General features: G+C 36.1%; 2 protein-coding genes across 2 annotated transcripts; one reads left to right on the forward strand and one right to left on the reverse strand.

The window, feature by feature from the left end:
* Window positions 1–979: 979 nt before the first annotated feature.
* On the reverse strand, window positions 980–7,912 carry MONOS_12599 (uncharacterized protein; the record flags this gene model as incomplete). Its single annotated transcript, XM_067865231.1, has 1 exon — window positions 980–7,912. The coding sequence occupies one exon, from the start codon at window positions 7,910–7,912 to the stop codon at window positions 980–982; it is 6,933 nt and encodes a 2,310-aa protein (XP_067718852.1).
* Window positions 7,913–13,233: 5,321 nt separating this feature from the next.
* On the forward strand, window positions 13,234–18,367 carry MONOS_12600 (putative serine/threonine-protein kinase Nek4). Its single transcript, XM_067865234.1, has 4 exons — window positions 13,234–13,274; window positions 13,377–13,675; window positions 13,753–13,979; window positions 14,162–18,367. The coding sequence occupies exons 1-4, from the start codon at window positions 13,259–13,261 to the stop codon at window positions 18,033–18,035; spliced, it is 4,416 nt and encodes a 1,471-aa protein (XP_067718853.1). The 5' UTR covers window positions 13,234–13,258; the 3' UTR covers window positions 18,036–18,367.
* The last annotated feature ends 583 nt before the right edge of the window (window positions 18,368–18,950 follow it).

An 18,950-nucleotide genomic window follows, 5' to 3' on the forward strand; every position in this document is an offset into this window, starting at 1 on the left:
TTATTTCTCCATCGTATCATTAAACGTCCAACACTCCCAGGCATAATAATGAAGAAAAATTCAAAAAAAGAGAAAAATATCAGAAAATATTGAGTGGAACAAAATTCATAAAGCATTAAATTATATACCATTTGATTTTGAAAAAAATGGAAACTCTCCCATCATAAATTCGTTTTCATTTGATCATTATTTTCTGATAAAATTCACCATAAACTGGCTTGCAGCGGAATTTACGACATGAAAAAAAAAAGCATACAAGTTAAATTTATAAGATCTTAATGAATTGCATCCTCAAAAAAAGAGATTTAATTGTTCTTTAGTGAGTTCGCATTATTTGCATTCCAATGAAGATTTTGATGGAAATAAAAGGAGTTAATGTTTTTGGTGGAATGTATTTCATACAAATAATTCTGAACAACTTTTTACCAACAGATTTCTTGGATTTCAAAGTAATACAAAAATGCAACAACATGTGAAAAAAATTATTCAGATGGCATTTGCTTTCAAGCAATTATTCACCTTAAACAGCAGAGCTACTATCACATTCATAACAAATCATATGAAAATGATGGAGCATACTGACAACTCAAACATTCAATAGACTATCGTACGAAAAGAATAATCAAAAAATGAAAACAGTTTTTAACCCATATTCAAATTGCTCGAAGAACCTATTGAACTTGTTTATTGAACGCATTTCCAAAAGGAGCAAACAATTTTTTTTCAATAACAACGAAAAGCCACAATATGAAGGTGAAATCAAAGAATATCAATTTTTTCCTGAAACCGATCAAGTGCTGACAAATGTCCGCTGCTTCAATGAGGCGATTTCCTCAATATTTGTACATCAGAGCATCCGTTTGAAGAATTCAAGCGAAGAGATAGAAAGACAAAGACAAGACTATTGATATCGCAATCCTTTTTCACAAATACAACCGGATATGGGAGATCGAAAAAACAAAATGATTATAATACATTTTCAATATAAACTCAAATTTTCCTGATCGTTTTTGCTTTCTGAATCTCTAGTGAGTTCGCTTTCTCCACAGCAACCACTGTAGCATTCGACAGCATCTGTCATTGTCAGTACAGCAGCACCTGGAGGGAAGCGCTGGATGAACTCGCGCTTCAGCAAAACTAAAGTGGGCCTTTGTAAGGCACACCCAAATAAGCAGCACTTGGCAACATTTTGCAATGAGAAAGCGCTTATTCTTTCAAAATTCGGTCTTTCTCCATTCACTATCTTCTGTCCTGCCATATCTGCCTCATACTCTCCAAACGGGATATCCAGAGTCAGGCACTCCCATAGCATCATCCCGATCGAGAATGCCACCGACTCCTTTGTTGCTCCCATCTTCTTGTTCATCAGAAGCTCAGGTGCCTTCCATCTCAAACATTCTTTTTTGTAATAATCATCCTCTTCAAACGCAGATGAGGGCAGAGAGTCTTCATCATCATCGCTGGTAGAAGTCACAACAGTTGACGAAGAGATGGAAGACGAGTCTGAATCATCATCTGATAAGAGGTCAGAGTGCATGACAATGCAGATGACCATATGCTCTGAAAACAAAACAATGTGGGGACTCAAACTTGATAATGTCTGAAGTGAATTTTCCATTTCATCAAAGGAGTGGAGAGCTCCATTCGCAACCCAGAACAGGATTTGGGCAGCTGTCATCTCTCTCTCCTGAAGACTTCCAATCGCCATCTCCTTCTTGGCATTCCTTCCATGAAGCAGCATGAACAGCGAATCCCTCAGGTCCACAATCAGCTTTTCATGAGGCACCGAACATGCCATCGCATCCACCAGATTCGACATAGATGAGGTGGTTGGGCACAGATCTTCCCTTCGAACAAATGTTGAATCCGAATCAGTTGAACATGTTGAAGAAATGGATGGTGATGGAGTCTGCTTTCGAATTTCTTCTTCTTCAACCTTCTCCAATGCCCATTGTGGAATCTTGTCTGAGTCTTTTCCCAGGATGTATTCTGTGGAACCGCTCTCACTCAGTAAATGCTCTGATGACTCAGAGTGTCCCAAGCTTTTCTCAAACACTCTCTTCTTCATCCTCTCTTCATTTTTCTTCTCATCTTCCTTTTCTGCTCTCCTCCACTGCTCCTCAGGCGACATCTCCATTGCCACCATCTCAAATGCCTTCGGATCCTTTTTAATATTGTCTTCCACTATTATCTCCAATTCTTCTGTTCGTCTCTTTTGCTTTCTCCATCTCACAATAAAGGCTATTGCGACGATGAGAACAATCAATAATATCACAACAAGAACAATCACAATCAACAACCAATAGGATTTTTCTTCTTTTCCTCCTTCAACCACTTTATCATTTCCTGTCTTTGGTTCTGTTTTGTTCTTCAGAATCTGTGGAAAAGTCGAAGCCAATTGTTTTCCAAACAAAATCATCACTGACACCTCTGTTTCATCTGCAATCGTTGAAATATTTTCTGATGGAATTCTTCCTATCACCTCAGTTTCTGAAACAAAACTGTCTTCCTCAAATGGATATGTCTCAACCAACTCCGCATCCCCTGTTTTGAATACAAGTCTGAATGACAAGTCACAAGGCACAAAAAGAGATCCCTTGAATTTCATAACAATATTGTTTCCATTTTCGATGAGAGATGCCTCTTTGAGCTTTGGAATGAAAAATGGAGATGACCTTTCTCCTGCTATCCCTCTCAAATCACATCTATCATTCAAAATCCAAAGAGAAGAATTTGGCATCACTCCATCTCCGCCTTTCAAGCTGGAAATGGTCAGTGACGCTGAATCTGAACAAATGATGTTTCTCCGAGCTGAGGGATATTTTTCAATGAATGGATTGTTGTTCAAAAACTCTCCTTTCTCGATTGTCACATCTCCAGATGACAATGATAATCCGCCCGATGAAGAATTCAAAATAATCACATCCTTCATTACCAACGAAGAATTTGCTGAATGAACAAGAGACCCATTCCATTGACAGATATCTTCAAAATCATTATTTCTCTCTTTTCCCACTTCTTTTATTTGCACTCCAATAAATTGACACGAATCCATAAAAATATCCCTTGTGCAATGCAATTCAGCAATGCTTCCTTTATCAGAGAGAGAATTGCAATAAGAACAGGAACAGTTTGAAAGTGTTGTTTGAGCAGAAGTCGAACAAACAGAGAGAACAGAAGATCCTTCTGAATTCCTTGAGCAGTTGTTGAATGAGGAACTTCCAATTGAAATAGAACTTGAAGAAGAATCATTTATCGTAATTACGCAACCTTCAGAAATTTTCACTCCATCTGCACATACTCCATTTAATACAACACTCTCACATTGTCCAATCTCAAATACATCTGTTGTTGTTTCAATTTGTTCCAGTTTCACATTCATCAATGAAATCTCATCTCCGCAAAACAGAAACGTTGATTTCTTGAATGAAAGGAATGTTATTGTGCAGTTGTCAACATGCACAATTCCATATTCGATGCTCAGCAATGTTGAGTTTAGAATAACAGCTTCAATGTTTTCTGATGCAAATGTCGAAGAAAAATCAACAAATGAAAGAGAGAGCTGGCCTTTTGTTTCATGGATAAGAGAACCGCCTGAATAGGAAAATGACTGATCAAAATTGTATTTCAATCTTTCAATCCGAACAATCCCTGTTGTTGTGATGATGTTTCCCACATCCCCATCAATTGTTGAGTTCAGATACACAAAAGCAGCTGAAGGAGATTCCAATGAGTGAATGCTAACATTCTGCACACTGCATTCTCCGTTGATGATTGTTTGCTCTGATATCAACAGCTGCGAATAGCGTGAAGGGATGATGTGTTGCGCCCCAACATCCAATGACTCACAAGGAAAATGAAACTCTCCACATTGCTTGCTGTCTTCCGAGTTTTCATCAACAGAAGATACAAATATAGTCTCGCTCTGGTATCTTACGACTCTCAGCAGAAGATCTTCTTCTCCCACAAACAATTCCGATGTGCATCCCCATATCGCCAGCTCTTTCACAAATGGTGCTCTGAAATCCAAAAGGAATTGCTCTTCAACAATTTGTGAATCGATTGAGTGGCATCTCACATACACGTCTCTCCCTCTGAATGCAGAATTGCCTCTGAATGTGACATTCGACAAAACAAAGTTCGGTGGATATTTAGCTGTTGAAGTGCATTCCAAAAACAGCCACCCGCCTCTTCCTGTGGTTGAGCAGAAGCACTCAGAAATCGTGCAAAACGAGCAGTCGAAGCTTCCTCCCTCGTTCAACACATTAAACATCCCTCCTCCCTTTCCACACTTCAACCCTCCACATTTCTTCATCGTTGTGTTTCGAATCGCAAATTTCAACGGTTCATCATTTTCATTTCGAATGATCGAGATGTTTTCTGTTGTATCTTGAGTGACTTCTTCAAATAAACTCCGCTCAATAACAATGTTTTGTTCTCCTTCATTGCTCCCTCTCTTCTCTCCAGCTGATCCCTTTGATATCCTCAATCCACTTGCTCCCTCCAGGTCAACCTTCTTCATCGTCAGGTTTTTCGTATTCAAAATCGTTGTTGACAAAACAGAAATAACATCCTGTGAAAAGCTCAACAATTGCATTGTCACCAATTCCAGCACAACTGTGCCTCCATCTGCTCTGATCAGCCCAAAGTTGATCATGTCTTCTCCGCTTTCTTCCATTTTAGTGAATGAACAGTCTTTCACAGTCAATGATCCATTGCTTGATCCAACATGCATCAAAACATTAACTCCACTTGTGAATGAAGAAGGAATCACAAAGTTCATCTGTTCGAAATTGGTAATGCCCTGAATCTTCATTGCTTCTTCCTCTGTTCCTTCAAGTGATGAGCGATATTCAAATGAACACATTTCTTCATCATTTGATTTTATTGAAACTCCGCTGATATCAACACATTTTTGGAGTATTCCTTTCCCAATGATGCTGATAATCCTTTCATTTCCTTCGGCCAACCGATCCAATGAATAATCAATTGACAGACAAGGATAATCTGAGAATCCACAGGCACCCATATCTTTTCCTTCACCTCCAACAAATATCTCTAAGTCAAGTGAGATCCAGAAATAAACCAGTGGAATGGCATTCGTTGTATCATTTCCATCAAAGCCTCTCATTGAATCCAACGAAATATCATTTAAATGCTCAGATACAAATGGAAGTGAGTCATTTGTAATGCTGTTTGTTAAGTTGAATGACTCAACAAATAGATCATTTCCATATTTCGCAGTATTTGGTTTTTCCAAATCAAAAACAGGGGACGATTTCACAAATGAAGAATATTCATCAATCAACTTTAGTGCAATCCCTCCACCAAAACCAATTTTCCGTTCTTCTGCTGGTGCTGTGCATCCTGTGAATGTGCACGAAACAATATTCATTTGAATATTCCCTTTCAGCTGAGCATTGATAGCCCCTCCTCTGCTTTCATCAGCCAATACAGAGCATCCATCAAAATCACATTCTTCAATATTTATTTGTGTGTTCGTATTTTCATCGTCGCTGTTGTCTATGCTCACACAGCCTCCATTTCCAGCTGTCCTTTCGATTTCTGTGAAATTGCTCTTCGTCATATTCAGCCATTTGGTGTTCAAAAACTCGCTATTTGTTCCGCTTCCTGTCAACGAGATCAGCGGATTTCTCCTCAAATAAATCGATGAAGCTGAGAATTTGTCGATTATCAGGATCCCTGTCTCAACTGATAAGAATAAAAATGTCAATTCTGATGAAGGTTTTTGAAGAGAAAGAGAACATTGAGACAGAGTCACTTGAGAAGAAGAAGATAAAATAAAAATGGAGCGAAGAGAAAGGGATGATGGAAGAGAGAAGATAAGTGCTGATAATTCTGTTTCAGTACTGACTGTTATCATTACCGAGTTTGATGTTTCACTTTCATCAAATACTGTCCAACCACTCTGTTCATCATTTCCTCGGATTTCATGCTTCTGTTCAGCAAATGACAATTCATCGCTTATCTGAATCATTCCACTCACAACAACTTTCTTTTCTCCTGTTAATCGTGCGAGTGAATGCATCAATGAAAGACAAGGGAATTGGACGATTCCACAATGTGAGTGATCAGATGCCTCGATATTGCTCACATATATTTCTTCTGGAGTAGGAATGAGATAGATGCACAGAGGGATAGCCACAGTTGTATTTCCATTGTCATATCCCTGCACTTTGTCAAAAGAATCCAAAGAAGCTGCTACGCATTGAATCTTTTGCGATTTTGCAGTCACTTCCAGATTGGGCGATAAAACGAAGATGTCTCTGCCCCACTTGGCTGTGTTTGTGCCAAAGGAAGAGGAGATCAAGAAATCTGGATTTTCATTCAATAATCGAAGAAGAATTCCTCCTCCAAGACCATTGGTCGTTGAGCAAAAGCATCCATCAAAAGATCCGCCTTTCACTTTCACTTCATTTTCATTCCCTGCACATAGTGTCATAGAGCCTCCATTATCAGATGTTCTGCTTCCACATCCTTCAAAAGCGCTCAAATTCAGATTCATGTTCATCTTACCATTCGAAAACGACATCACAGCTGCTCCGCTCGTTGTTCTTTCTATTCCGCTGAATGAACAGTCTGAAAGTGCCAGTGAAATCTCATTTGTTGAAGAAATCGAAAACAATGAAGTTGAAGAAATTGTCTTTGCCCAATTCACATGTTCCATCTGCAACATCCCATTCTGCACATTAATCAGTTCTGTCAAAAAAGCTGTTTCTGTTGATTGCTCACTTCCAGCAGATATGTTCAGTCTGCTGATCCTCATCTCTCCTGCTCCAGTTATCTCAAATAGCTTTGAATGACGATTATTTGGATCTATCGAATTATGCACGATGTCAAAGTTGCTGATGGATAATACGCCAATTGAAACACAAAAAAGATATGCTTCTTTCTGATTAAGGAAATTGATTTGCACAACCGACGAAGTTTCTTCACTTCCACATATATTCAAATGGTAATCTCCTATATTCACTCCTTCTCTTGTGATCAATAAAGAATCTATTATTTTTATCTTCCAATTATTTAATGGAAGCGTGTGGTTTACTGCACTTTCAAGCGTCATGCACGGATTTGATTCTTTCAATCCACAAACAGGTGATATATCTGTTCCTAAAGAAGAGACAAATCGTATTGTTCCTTTCCATGTGGCAAGCCAGTTATCATATTCGGTTAGTTGATTGTTATAAAATATTCTATTAGAATCTGTGGTTGAAAAAGAGCTTTCAAAAGGAGATTGAACAAAAGAATTTCCAGTGAAATAGCAATCATTGCCTCTGAGATTATCTGCCAAATTCTCACTAAAAAAGCAAAAACATATAAAAATTCTGCTCGATTCACTTGACATCCACGGTTGCGAATATATAATGATTCCTCCTCCACCTTCTTGAGGCTGAGTTCCGTGGGCTTTATTTCTCACATAAAGATTGTTTGATATTTTCAAATGGTTTGTTGAATAAGGAACATATGTTCCTCCACCAATATTTGCTTCGTTTTCTTCAAAGTAGTTATCTTGAACAAGTTCTTTGGTTACCGCTGGTGAAGGTTCGCATCGAACAGCGCCTGCATATGTACCTGATGCGGAGCATTTAATAAAACGGCAACCTTTAACGGTATATCCTACTGTAATTTGAAATATGAGTATTGAACCAGTGTTGAGTACAGAATGACAAAATGTTGAATTACTATCTGTGACATTTGTGAACCCAGTAAATTGTGTATCAACACACGTGTGATGATACGATTCAAGGTTGGTAAATGTGCATCGAAGGATTGTAACGCTGTTCCCTTCTCCTCTAAGAACAACACCTGCTGAGTTTATTGAGGAATGGTTTGCATTTTTCCATTCGCAATCTGTGAAAGATGAAGTCTCATTCACTTCAATTCTTTGCATTTCTTTGTTTCCAGCAATATCACCATTATCTGAAGTAGAACAAGAGCAAAACGATGAATTACTCGTTGAAAATATTGATTGCAAATTAAGCGATGGAGCGATTCTTCCATATATCGGATCAGAAACTGATGAAAATAAACACCCTTGAATATTCACACAGTTTAGTGAAAAAGCTTGATGTCCACTGCATAAATTCTCTCTCGAAGTGAAATTATTAAAAGATGTGTGCTGAATAGAGATTGAGGATAAGGTTGATGATAAGAGAAATGGATTTGAGCTGACTTCATATCCTTCAAAAATTGAATTGCTCAAGCAAATATATCCTCCTTTAAGGAAAGAATTTTCAGAGGTTATTAAAATTAATGAAGAAAACATTGATCTTTCACTAGAAACTTTTAAAGAAATATTGTGAAGATTTAGTTTTCCATCGCTCAAAATAAAGAAATTGATTTCACTTGTTGCAAACGAGCATAAAGAACATGAAATTGCGGACATTTCTGTTTGCTCGCTTATTGAAAAGCAAACTTCATTTTTTCGTTTGAAAATTGAAATAAGGTCAACATTCAATGTTACGTTTGCACTTTTGCAACTTGCTTCCCATGTTGTTTCGTAATTTGAAGAAGCATTTTTTGCAATCAATTTTTTTCCGCATATATAATTTAAGCTATTCTTCATTCCTTGATATTTGAAAGGATTAAGGCAAAACGATAGATTATCGTTATCTTGAGCAAATAAATGTGGAATTTTTGAATCTCTATTATGTGCGTCACGTGAAAAATCGACATTCGAGTTATACTGTGCTTCTGTTATTATTGAAACAAATAATAGGTGAGCAACAAAAATTGTTAACTTTCTCATCGTTTCAAATATTATTGTGGGAATTTTTCTGATATCTGCCTTAATGAAAAATATCACACCAACAGCAATTTAAAATAAAAATTTTGCATTAGAATCAAAAATTCGTTTTCAACGAACAAATATTATTGAAATTTAATACAAAGTGCAACAGATTCAATGTTTTGGTGAAAATAATGATTTTTTTCGTCAAAGAAGCGTTTTTTATTGCATTCTTTCATAACTATTTTTGAAAATTTAAATTTGAGAACATTAATTACCCTTTTGAATCATTGGAGGCGCATCAGTTTTGAATGAACTTTTCATTCATTTTTCGAATATTGAAGAACTTGTATTCTATCTTGTTTATGCAGTTTGTTCAAATTAATTTCAGTATTTATTTTAGAGGAGGGAAAAAGAATAGATCATACTTATATGGAGCAAAATATTTACATTTATGAAAAACACAACGATTCGTTCCTAACTTACTCTTCATCGTATCGTAATAAGTCTAACATTCCCATTCATAATAACGAAGAAAGAAAAATGAGAAAAATATTTGAAAAAATTGAGTGGAACATTATTCGTTATGCGAAAAAATTTTTCCCATTTTTCAAACTTTTTTCTAACAAAATCTTTAATTTTTGAATAGTTTGTTTGGATAGAATATGAACATCTCAAAAAAATTTTGCCAAAACCGGCGGTAGTAGTATAGTGGTTAGTACTTCACGTTGTGGCCGTGATAACCTGGGCTCGAATCCCAGCTACCGCACTTTCTTTTTAACTTTTTTACTCACACGTCATTTTTAAAAAGTGATTATTTTGGGAAAGATTTCGATTAATACATGGAGGAGCGGGAAAATTCATCACAATTTTTTTCTTTTTCACATTATCTTCATATTATGGGAATTTTCAAAAATCTTTAAAAATTCTTGAAATAATTATTTTTCTATTTATCTTCAAATAACAATATAAAATATTAGCTTTGCATATTTCTTCAGAGTTTAATTAATAGATTTTCTGAAGCAGAAACCTTTTACAAAGAATCATTTTATCTCTAAAAAAAAAAAAAAAAAAAAAAAAAAAAAAAAATTCGACACAATTATTAAAATTTGTTCATTAATTGAGCAACATGCGTCAATGTATCATCGTATAAATTATCATCGTTTAATTTTCATTATTCGCTGTGTTATTTGACTAATTTACAAAAAAAAGAATGGAAATAAAAAAGCAAATATTTACAAATCACTCTAATTTTTATTTTTGTGACTCTTCTTTCGATAACAGCCAACAGAGAGAGATAAAAATGGAGAGAATGAAGGAGAAAGAGGGAGAGAAAGAACAAAACAAAACAAAACAAAACAAAACAAAACAAAACAAAAGAAAAGAAAAAAAGAAAAAAAGAAAAAAAGAAAAAAGATAAATGAAAAGAAAACAATTTCTTCAACAAAAAAAAGAATTGTTTTGCTCTAATATTAAAAAAGCATTAATTCAGCAAGAAAGCAACAATCCAAATATTAAAATATTTGGAGGTCTTTTTGATATACAAATAACTCTCATTTCCTCAATCATCCACAAATTAATCTGAAAATTTCAAAGAAAAGGAAATTCAATAACGCCTTTTAATAAAATGCATTATTTCATGAATGCTTATCATGATATCTTCGTGCCCTTCTTCTTCCATTATTTCAAACATCTTCCTTTTCATCATCATCCTCTTTGCTTCATCCATTTTGCTTTTCATCTTTTCTTTCAATTGACTTGAAATCTCGTTTAAGAATGCCAAGCATTCACCTGCCACTTTGTAAATCAATGTGGGTTGATGCATCCCCTCCAAAAATGCATAAATGACTCCGCTTTTCATTATGTCATCAACTTTCATTGCTCCACTTATCCATAAATTATTCAAAATAGCCAAACAAGAACGAAATATTCCAATTTCAATTCCTCTTGCCGTTCTGCAAACATCAACAATGCAACAGACTATTCTAATATTTTCCTTATTCCACAACTTGCAAGAGTCCAAATAATATTCCAACAAATCGATCCATCCCCTTATATTCGCAACTTCGTTCGCGTCTTTTCTTCTATCTTTTCCTTTCTTCTTCCAGTCCATGTTCTTCAACAACCCTTCCAATTCTCTTTTTGCCTCTCTTGCAAAATGCAATTCGTCCTTAATAACTTTTTCCAAGGTTCCATCTCTGCGATACATTCTAATCAAGAAAAGCCAAACAGATTGATAGGCAAGCTGTGTCAGATTGTGATGCTCCTGATGATATTGGATTATTTCTTTGATCTCAATCAAATATAGATCTTTTTGAATTTTCTATTCAATGCACATATTCACTAATTTAAACAAAATTTGTAGGGCAGAAAAAAATTCAAACCTTTGAAACATATATGCGACGCAAAGTCAGCAACTGAAGCTCAACTTCTTTTTGCGCTTCATTGATTCTCACTTTCTTCATTGCAGCATTCAGGACGCAAGACAAACAAATGTGCAGCAATTTATCAACAATATTATTGTTAGATAACATAAGATAGCACGTGCAAAGATCAATCAATAGTGTTTCATTTTCATTTTCTTTTGCCTTCTTCTCATCTTTAATCATCTTTTCAAAACTTGTGCAAAGCAAAGAATCATTAAAGCCCTCAGTATTAGCATATTTCAATTCTTTCCAATAACCAATATGTTTCAGGATAAAAAACTGATTTTCCATTGAAAGTTTCTTTCTTTTTGTCATTTCGGCCATTCTGTTGAACAGTTCCTTTGTAAAAACAGTTTTGAATTCTACACTATTCATATCTTCCATTAATGAATTAAGTTCATCAATTTTAACTTTCTGCTTATCCCCTTTACGACGTTCTAGTTCAGAAAACAATTCTACAAAAAAAAAACAATTAAAAAACAATTCAATCAACAAGAAATCATGCAATAACAAGTGGACACCATTGAACTTTTTTGTGTTGTTCGTAACCTGTATTTTTACAAATTTATTACATCCACAATCCAGTATTATTTTTATCATTTGTTTTGAAAGCATATATGTTTTAATGGAAAAATTGGTGCAAAAATAAAACTCAAAATAACAAAGATATAACTGGGGTTATACCAAATCATATAGAGTTTCTATATATGACATGATATTACAAAGAGAAAGAACACTTTTTTCTTTCTTATTTAATTGTAATGGTTTCCAAGATCTATTTGTTTGATTCGAAAGAGTTATCAATTGGATAGATGAGAAATAGGTGAGTAAATATTTTCTGCAAAATAGACGATATTATTTTATATGGTGGAACAAGGAAGCACCAGCGAGGCATTGATGATGGAATTGGGCGAGATATTTTTTATGAAAAGAATCTTTGAAGGAAATGCAATTTCCGAACTGTTGAATATGACAGTTGGATATTTGTGCTTTTTATTGTTTAATTCAACACAAAGATATTTCCATGCAACATTTTGAAGTCAGAGGGTCAGACGAATAATTTTAATAAAGAAAATAATTCATTATGAATCTGAAAATCAAGAAAGAAATTAAACAAAGTGTTTAATTTGTTTCAGCAATTATTATCGCTTTGCAAGATGAACAGATAATGAACAAGGATTTGTTTGGATGAAGAAAAAGTGAAAAGATGAGCGCAAGAGAACTCCGGAAGCTGTTTTTAGAGAATTTGAATGTAATACGAAAAGAGATGTGTGATTTTGTTTGATGAAGGGAATCTTTTCGAAAGCATGGAGGAGGAAGGATATGTTTATTGAATTATTGGATTTTGATTATGATTTGTAAAAAAGTTGAAGGTACAAATAATTTTTTTGTTTGATGTAATGAAGATTATTTCGCTGCAACTGAATTTCATATTCATTTGTTGCTTCTTTTTTTGTGTTTCCTCCATATCCATCTTTGAGTGGAACGCATGTTCACTTTTTTCTATGTGGAGAACGAGTGCAATTCATTCCAAAATGCAACTTTGTTAAGCATTTATTTATGTTTTTTTCTGCATTTCAAATACAAATAATTGAATAATCAAAACATTACTCTTGATTCAACTAATTCACTTTTTTTCTGTTTGTTTTTTGGACTTGCCATCTTCAACTGAATTTTCAGTTTTCTTTTCTTTGTGGAATTTTCATTTGGTATTTTAAGGAATGACATGGTTGATGTATTTCATTAGAACTGATCATATAGCAATCATTTTTCTCTTCTTTGGAAGCTCAATTAGAAATATCTCTTCTGGTTCATTAATTCTCAATCTTATTTGAGTTTCAGAAGCTTGTGGAAACTGAAGAAAGTTATATGAACGATTCCTGTTTTTCAAAAAAAAATAAAAAAAATAAAAAGAATAGTAAAAGGAAATGAACATGTGCTGAAAAAAGAGAAGGGCGAAAATATTTGGTTTTTTTGATAATATATTGTTTCACATTTTTGCTATTATATGAAATATTAAGAAAATATTTTCAACTCTTTGATCGAGCTATGAAATATTTTTTTTTCAAATAATTATTGCTTCATGAGCTTGAGAGATTGTATGATTCTTTCAATGTAAAAATAATATTATAAAAAATTACTTTTTTCCTCTTTTATTAATTTATTTTCCATGGTGTAATTTTCGCTTTGTATTTTGAAAGATCAAATTATTAAACAAATTGGCAAAGGCTCATTTGGAAAAGTATATCTTGTTCTTCACAAGACAAAGAAACGACATTACGTATTAAAGGCTATTCCGTTAACGGATCCAAAAGAAACGGAAGTTGCTCAAAAAGAAGTCAGAATGCTTTCAATGTTCAACAATCCATTTATTGTCAGATACAGCGATAACTTTATTGATCAAAAACAATTTTGTATTGTGATGGAGTATTGCGATGATGGAGATTTGAATGGTTATTTTCAGGTCTGTAGGCAAAGGAAAACTTTTATTCCACTTGAGGTTTGAATTGCTTGCATTCGATAAAAGTAATATTAAATTTTCTGTACTTTTAACAATAATAATGCGAATAATTTTAGCAAATTCTCGATTGGTTTACGCAAATTACGATTGGACTCGATTTTATTCATAGCAAAAAAGTTTTACATAGGGATATAAAGGCGCAAAATATATTTTTGACAAAACAAGGATTTGTAAAACTTGGTGATTTTGGCATTTCAAGAACACTAAAGAATACATTGGATATGGCGAATACTCTTGTAGGAACTCCTTATTACATGTCTCCAGAACTTAGTCAAAACAAACCGTTTGAAAATCATCTTTTGTTATTTTTTACCTTTTCTATCTTTCTTTTGTCTATCATAAAAAATCCCGCATTGATTTTGTGTAAATATTATATGCAAATATCATAATTTTACATTGATTGATCAATTCTATAAATGTATATTTACATATAAATATATATTCCATTCCTTCTTCACATCTCAGATACGGCTACAAATCCGACGTGTGGGCGCTGGGCTGTCTGCTCTATGAAATGTGCACATTCCACCACCCCTTCGAAGCCAGGAACTACCAAGAGCTTGTGCAGAAGATCGCCATTGGCCGCTATCCGCCCATCCCCCCGCAATACGGCAAAGACCTCTCTCTGCTGGTGACTGCGATGCTCACACAGGACCCAGCAAAGCGGCCGACCACGTCAGACATTCTGAACATGCCATTCATCCGGAGCAGAATGAAGAGCCTGCTTGATGAAAGCATTGGAAGGCAAGTTCCTCAGCACCAGCCACCTCTTTTGCATCTTGTGCCGAAGCAGCCGCTTGCTTCGCTGGGGGCAGTGGGGGAAGCGGGGAATACGATCAATCAGAGGAATGGAATGCCTTCTTCTGCTTCTTCTAATCCTTCTTCTGCTTCTCCTTCTCGCTCTCCTTCTTCCTCTTCCCTTGCTCCCACGCCTTCTGCTCCAATGTCTGCTGAAGAACAAGCGAAAAAGCTATCTGCGATGCGAAATATGCTTCCTAAGCCATCACAAGCATTCGCTGTGAAGGCAACAGGGAATGATGAACATGATGCTAATCCTTCTTCTTCTTCCTCCTCCTCTTCCTCTTCTTCTCATACAAATACAAGCCAAACGTCTTCTGCTGTGAATGCTGTGTTTTCTTCTCTTCCAAAGCCAAATTATCCATCGTCATCTTCTTCTTCCTCTTCTTCCTCTTCCTCCTCTTCTCCACAATCTTCCAAGCAAACAACCCCAAAAGCAACTATTCCTGCTTCTTCTATCAACAATACAACAGCAACAACAACATCTTCTTCTTCCTCTTCTTCCTCTTCTTCTTCCTCTTCTTTATCTCCCATCAAGCATAATCCTTCTTCTTCAAACATTCGTCCTTCTTCTCCTCATTCTTCTGCTCAAAGGCCTTCTTCTGCTCATTCTCAAGCTTCATCCCATTCATCGTCATCATCTTCTTCTTCTGCTTCTGCTTCTTCTTCATCTGCCTCTCGAACTCCTCCATTAATAGCTCCTCTATCACCCACAAATGAACCATCTTCTTCACCATCACCTTCTTCCTCTTCCTCTTCTTCTTCTTCTTCTGTTCCCTCCACCCCTTCCACCCCCTCAGCCAGGCGTGCGCTGATCATTCAGAAGCGCCAAGAGAAAGAGCGCCACATCCAGCGAGCAGAGCAAGTGCTTGAGTCACTCCGAAACGACCTCAACCGCATTGGCGCTGCACACATCAGCAAGGCAAGCAGGATGAATGGGAGGTTGGGGGGTGGAATGGGAAGTGGGTTGGGAGGAGGATTAGAAGGAGGAGGGATTGGGGCAGATGAGAAGCAGAACAGGATTGCGGGCGGGCTGGGGATTATTCAGCCGTCGGTGTTTCCAAAGGCGATGAACAAACCTTCTTCTTCCTCTTCTGCAAGCAGAAGGTCCCTTTCTCCTCTTCCCCTTGCTCCTTATCGTGCATCTCCTGCAGACCCCATCAAATTATCCGATATTCCGGCAACCCCTACATCTGAAAATGCGCCTTTCTCCGTACCAGCTTCTGCCTCGCCGCTTCCAAATTCCCCCTTTTCAGCTGGCGCAAATCCGCCGGCAAAAATTCCGGCTCCCAAAATTCCGGCAAACGGCGCCCGTAATATTTCTCCGCTGCCGGCAACGCACCAAACGAATTCTGGAGCCGACGCCGCAAAGCGGAAATTCCTCACGACTCCTCCCACAACAACAAGGCCGCCTTCAGCCAAAGTGAAAGTTGTGACTTCTGTGCGGCAGACACACTCAACTGGCATTTCTTCCTCTTCTTCGACTTCTTCATTGAACTCTGCTAAAGCAGCGGCTCATCCAACAAGAATACCCGCATCTTCTTCGTCTGCAATGAAACGCCCTCTTTCGGGTGTGCCTTCTTCTTCTTCTTCTTCTTCTTCTACAAAAACTCTATTTTCTGCTCCAAATACATCGACAACCTCATCTGCTGCTAAGTCATCATCATCATCATCTTCTTCTTCTTCTTCTGCTGCTGCTTCAAGACCATCAATTCCTCCAAAACCAAAAGTTTCAACAACATCATCAACATCAACAACAGGAAGAATATCACCTTCCTCTTCTTCTTCTCGTTCTCCTCGTTCTCCTCCTCCTTCTCCCACTCGTTCTTCTCCTCCTCCTTCTTCTTCTCCTTCTCGTCCTTCTTCTTCCTCTTCTTCCTCTTCTTCTCCCTCCTCTTCTTCTTCTCCTTCCAAAAGTTCTCTTCCTCTTCATTCTCCTCCTCGCAAGCCTTCTCCTCTCCCTAAATCCACTTCATCTCCCACCTCACAAAAATCTAATTCTTCCAATCAAACTTCTTCTTCCTCTTCTTCTTCTTCTTCCTCCTCTTCTTCTTCTTCTCGTTCTCCTCCTCCTTCTCCTTCACATTCTTCTTCTTCCTCTTCTTCTTCTTCTTCCTCTTCTACTTCCTCTTCCTCTTCTCTCTCACTCGAAGAGCGCAAAAGACGCAATCTTGCCCTGTTTGAGAAGAACTGCCTCGGATTGAGAGAATTCGCACTGGAATTTCCGAATCCGCGTGCGAAGCCAATTGAATGGGAGAATAAACAAGCTATGTTAAGCAATGGAGAGAAGGAGAAGGAGAAAGAGAAAGAGAAAGAGAAAGAGAAGGAGAGAGAGAGAGAAATAGCGAAGTTGAAAGAATGGAGTATGGAGAAGGAAGGAAGAGAAGGGAAAGAAGGGAAAGAGGGGAAGAAAAGAAATGGAATAAATTCTTCTTCTTCTTCTTCTTCTTCTTCTTCTTTGTCAACAGAAGAAGAAAATGTTATTGACAATGATGAAATTCGAAGTGGGAAGAAGAAGAACAAGATGGTTGTGCTGAAAGACGGGGAAGTAAAAGCAGCATGGGTTGAGCCTGTTTCTGGTGCGAATGAGAAGATGAAGGAGAGAGAGAGAGAGAAAGAGAAAGAGAAAGAGAAATACAGATCGAATGGAATGGAAGAGCTAACAGCAACAAGGCTGATGTCATTGGATTTGGAAGCAAATCAAAGAAGAGGAAAACTTTTAGAAGCAACAGCAAATTTGGAGAAGATGCGAAATGAGCTGGCGATGATAGAGAAAGAAGAGGAAGAGGCAGAAAAGGAAGAGGAAGAGAACAAACAATACGAAGATGCATTGAGTGTGTATGTGAATATGCTCAGAGGAAAGAAAAACGTGCATTCTGTTGCTTCTTCTTCTTCTTCTTCTTCCTCTTCTTCACCCTCTCCCTCTTCGTCATCATCATCATCTTCTTCTTCTTCTTCTTCCATTTCTAAATCATCCAAATCTATTTCTTCTTCTTCTTCCTCCCCCTCCTCCTCTTCTTCTTCCTCTTCTTCTTCTTCTCGTGTTGCTGCTTTAACACCCCCAGCTGTTCCTTCTCGTTCAAGTAAGGCATCCATTGAAGAAGCATTGATAGTCACAAATGTTGATGATAATGCTTCAATGGATGAAGAAGGAGGAAGAGGAAAAGGAGAAGGAAGAGAAAGAGGAGAAAGAGAAGGAGAGGAAGAGGAAGAGGAAGAAGAAGAAGAAGAAGCAGTAAGGGGAGGAGCAGGAAGGTTAGTTTTGAGGGGGAAAGAGTTGAGGAAAGAGGTGGAGAATGCGATTGGGCTGAATGCATTTCAACAAGCTTATCATTTGCTTAGACAAAGAAATTCTTCTTCATTTTCTTCCTCCTCCTCCTCCTCCTCTTTATCTTCGATGGAAATGAAGAAGAGCAATGAAATGAAATCATCAAATGCAATGGATATGGAAGTGTTGAAGATTGTGGGGGCAAAACACGCAGATTGCATAGGGAAGATAAAAGAAGTGATTAGAATAGAAAATCAGATTATTCCACTTTAAAAGGAGGAAGGAGAATAAAATAAATGAAAATAAAATAAAATAAAATAAAATAAAACATTATTGAATATTATTGAATAAAAATGAAAAGAAGGATAAAGAATAAATGAATGGACGAATTAAGGTTGTTCTAAAAAAAAAAAATAGCTGTGTTTTTATGTTATGGCATAGCATTTATGTGTGTGTATTGTTATTCATCTATTTTAATATTTATCTTATTTTTTTTATTTCATCTTTTCTTCAATTGTCTATTTTCAAATCACTTTCAATTCAGATTGTATTTATTTGAAGAGGAAAAAAAAAATTGAATTTTTAATAATGAAAATATAAAAGTATTATTTTTCTTTTTACACAAAACGGAATCAAAGATTAAAAATTGCTTTTAAAACAAGAAAGGTGAAGAAAGAGGGAAATGCTATTGATTGTGATTTCTAGCAATAATCTCCAAAATCACGTAGCAGGAAAAAAACCAGACTTTGCAATTATATTCTACAAAATAGCGATATTATAACAAGATTAAAAAAAGAACATTTAAAGAAATACGAAAAATAAAAATTTTTTACCAATTCCCAAAATAAAAATAATATAAATATTTAATGCCCACAATTAATAAATAAATCACTTTCAAAACATTAGAAAAGAATGAGCGTATTTATCTGAATAAAACAAATAACAAAAATTCAATATCCTAAAAATTTTTATGCTACCACTTCAACTTAAAAAGAAGGCAAAATAAAAAATAAAAATGAAAAATAAATAAAAAATAATTGAGAAATTTACACAGAAGCAATAAATGAAGATGTCAAAGAGAAATGTTCAAGGCTAATAACAAAACGAACTATTCCAAAAATATCGTTTTTTCCCCCACCATTCAGTTCGGAATATAAAAAGAAAAGAGGAAAAGAAATTAAAAAGAAA

This window comes from Monocercomonoides exilis (genome assembly GCF_001643675.1).
Source record: "Monocercomonoides exilis strain PA203 chromosome Unknown scaffold70-226867, whole genome shotgun sequence".
In the NCBI taxonomy this organism is placed as follows: Eukaryota; Preaxostyla; order Oxymonadida; family Polymastigidae; genus Monocercomonoides; species Monocercomonoides exilis.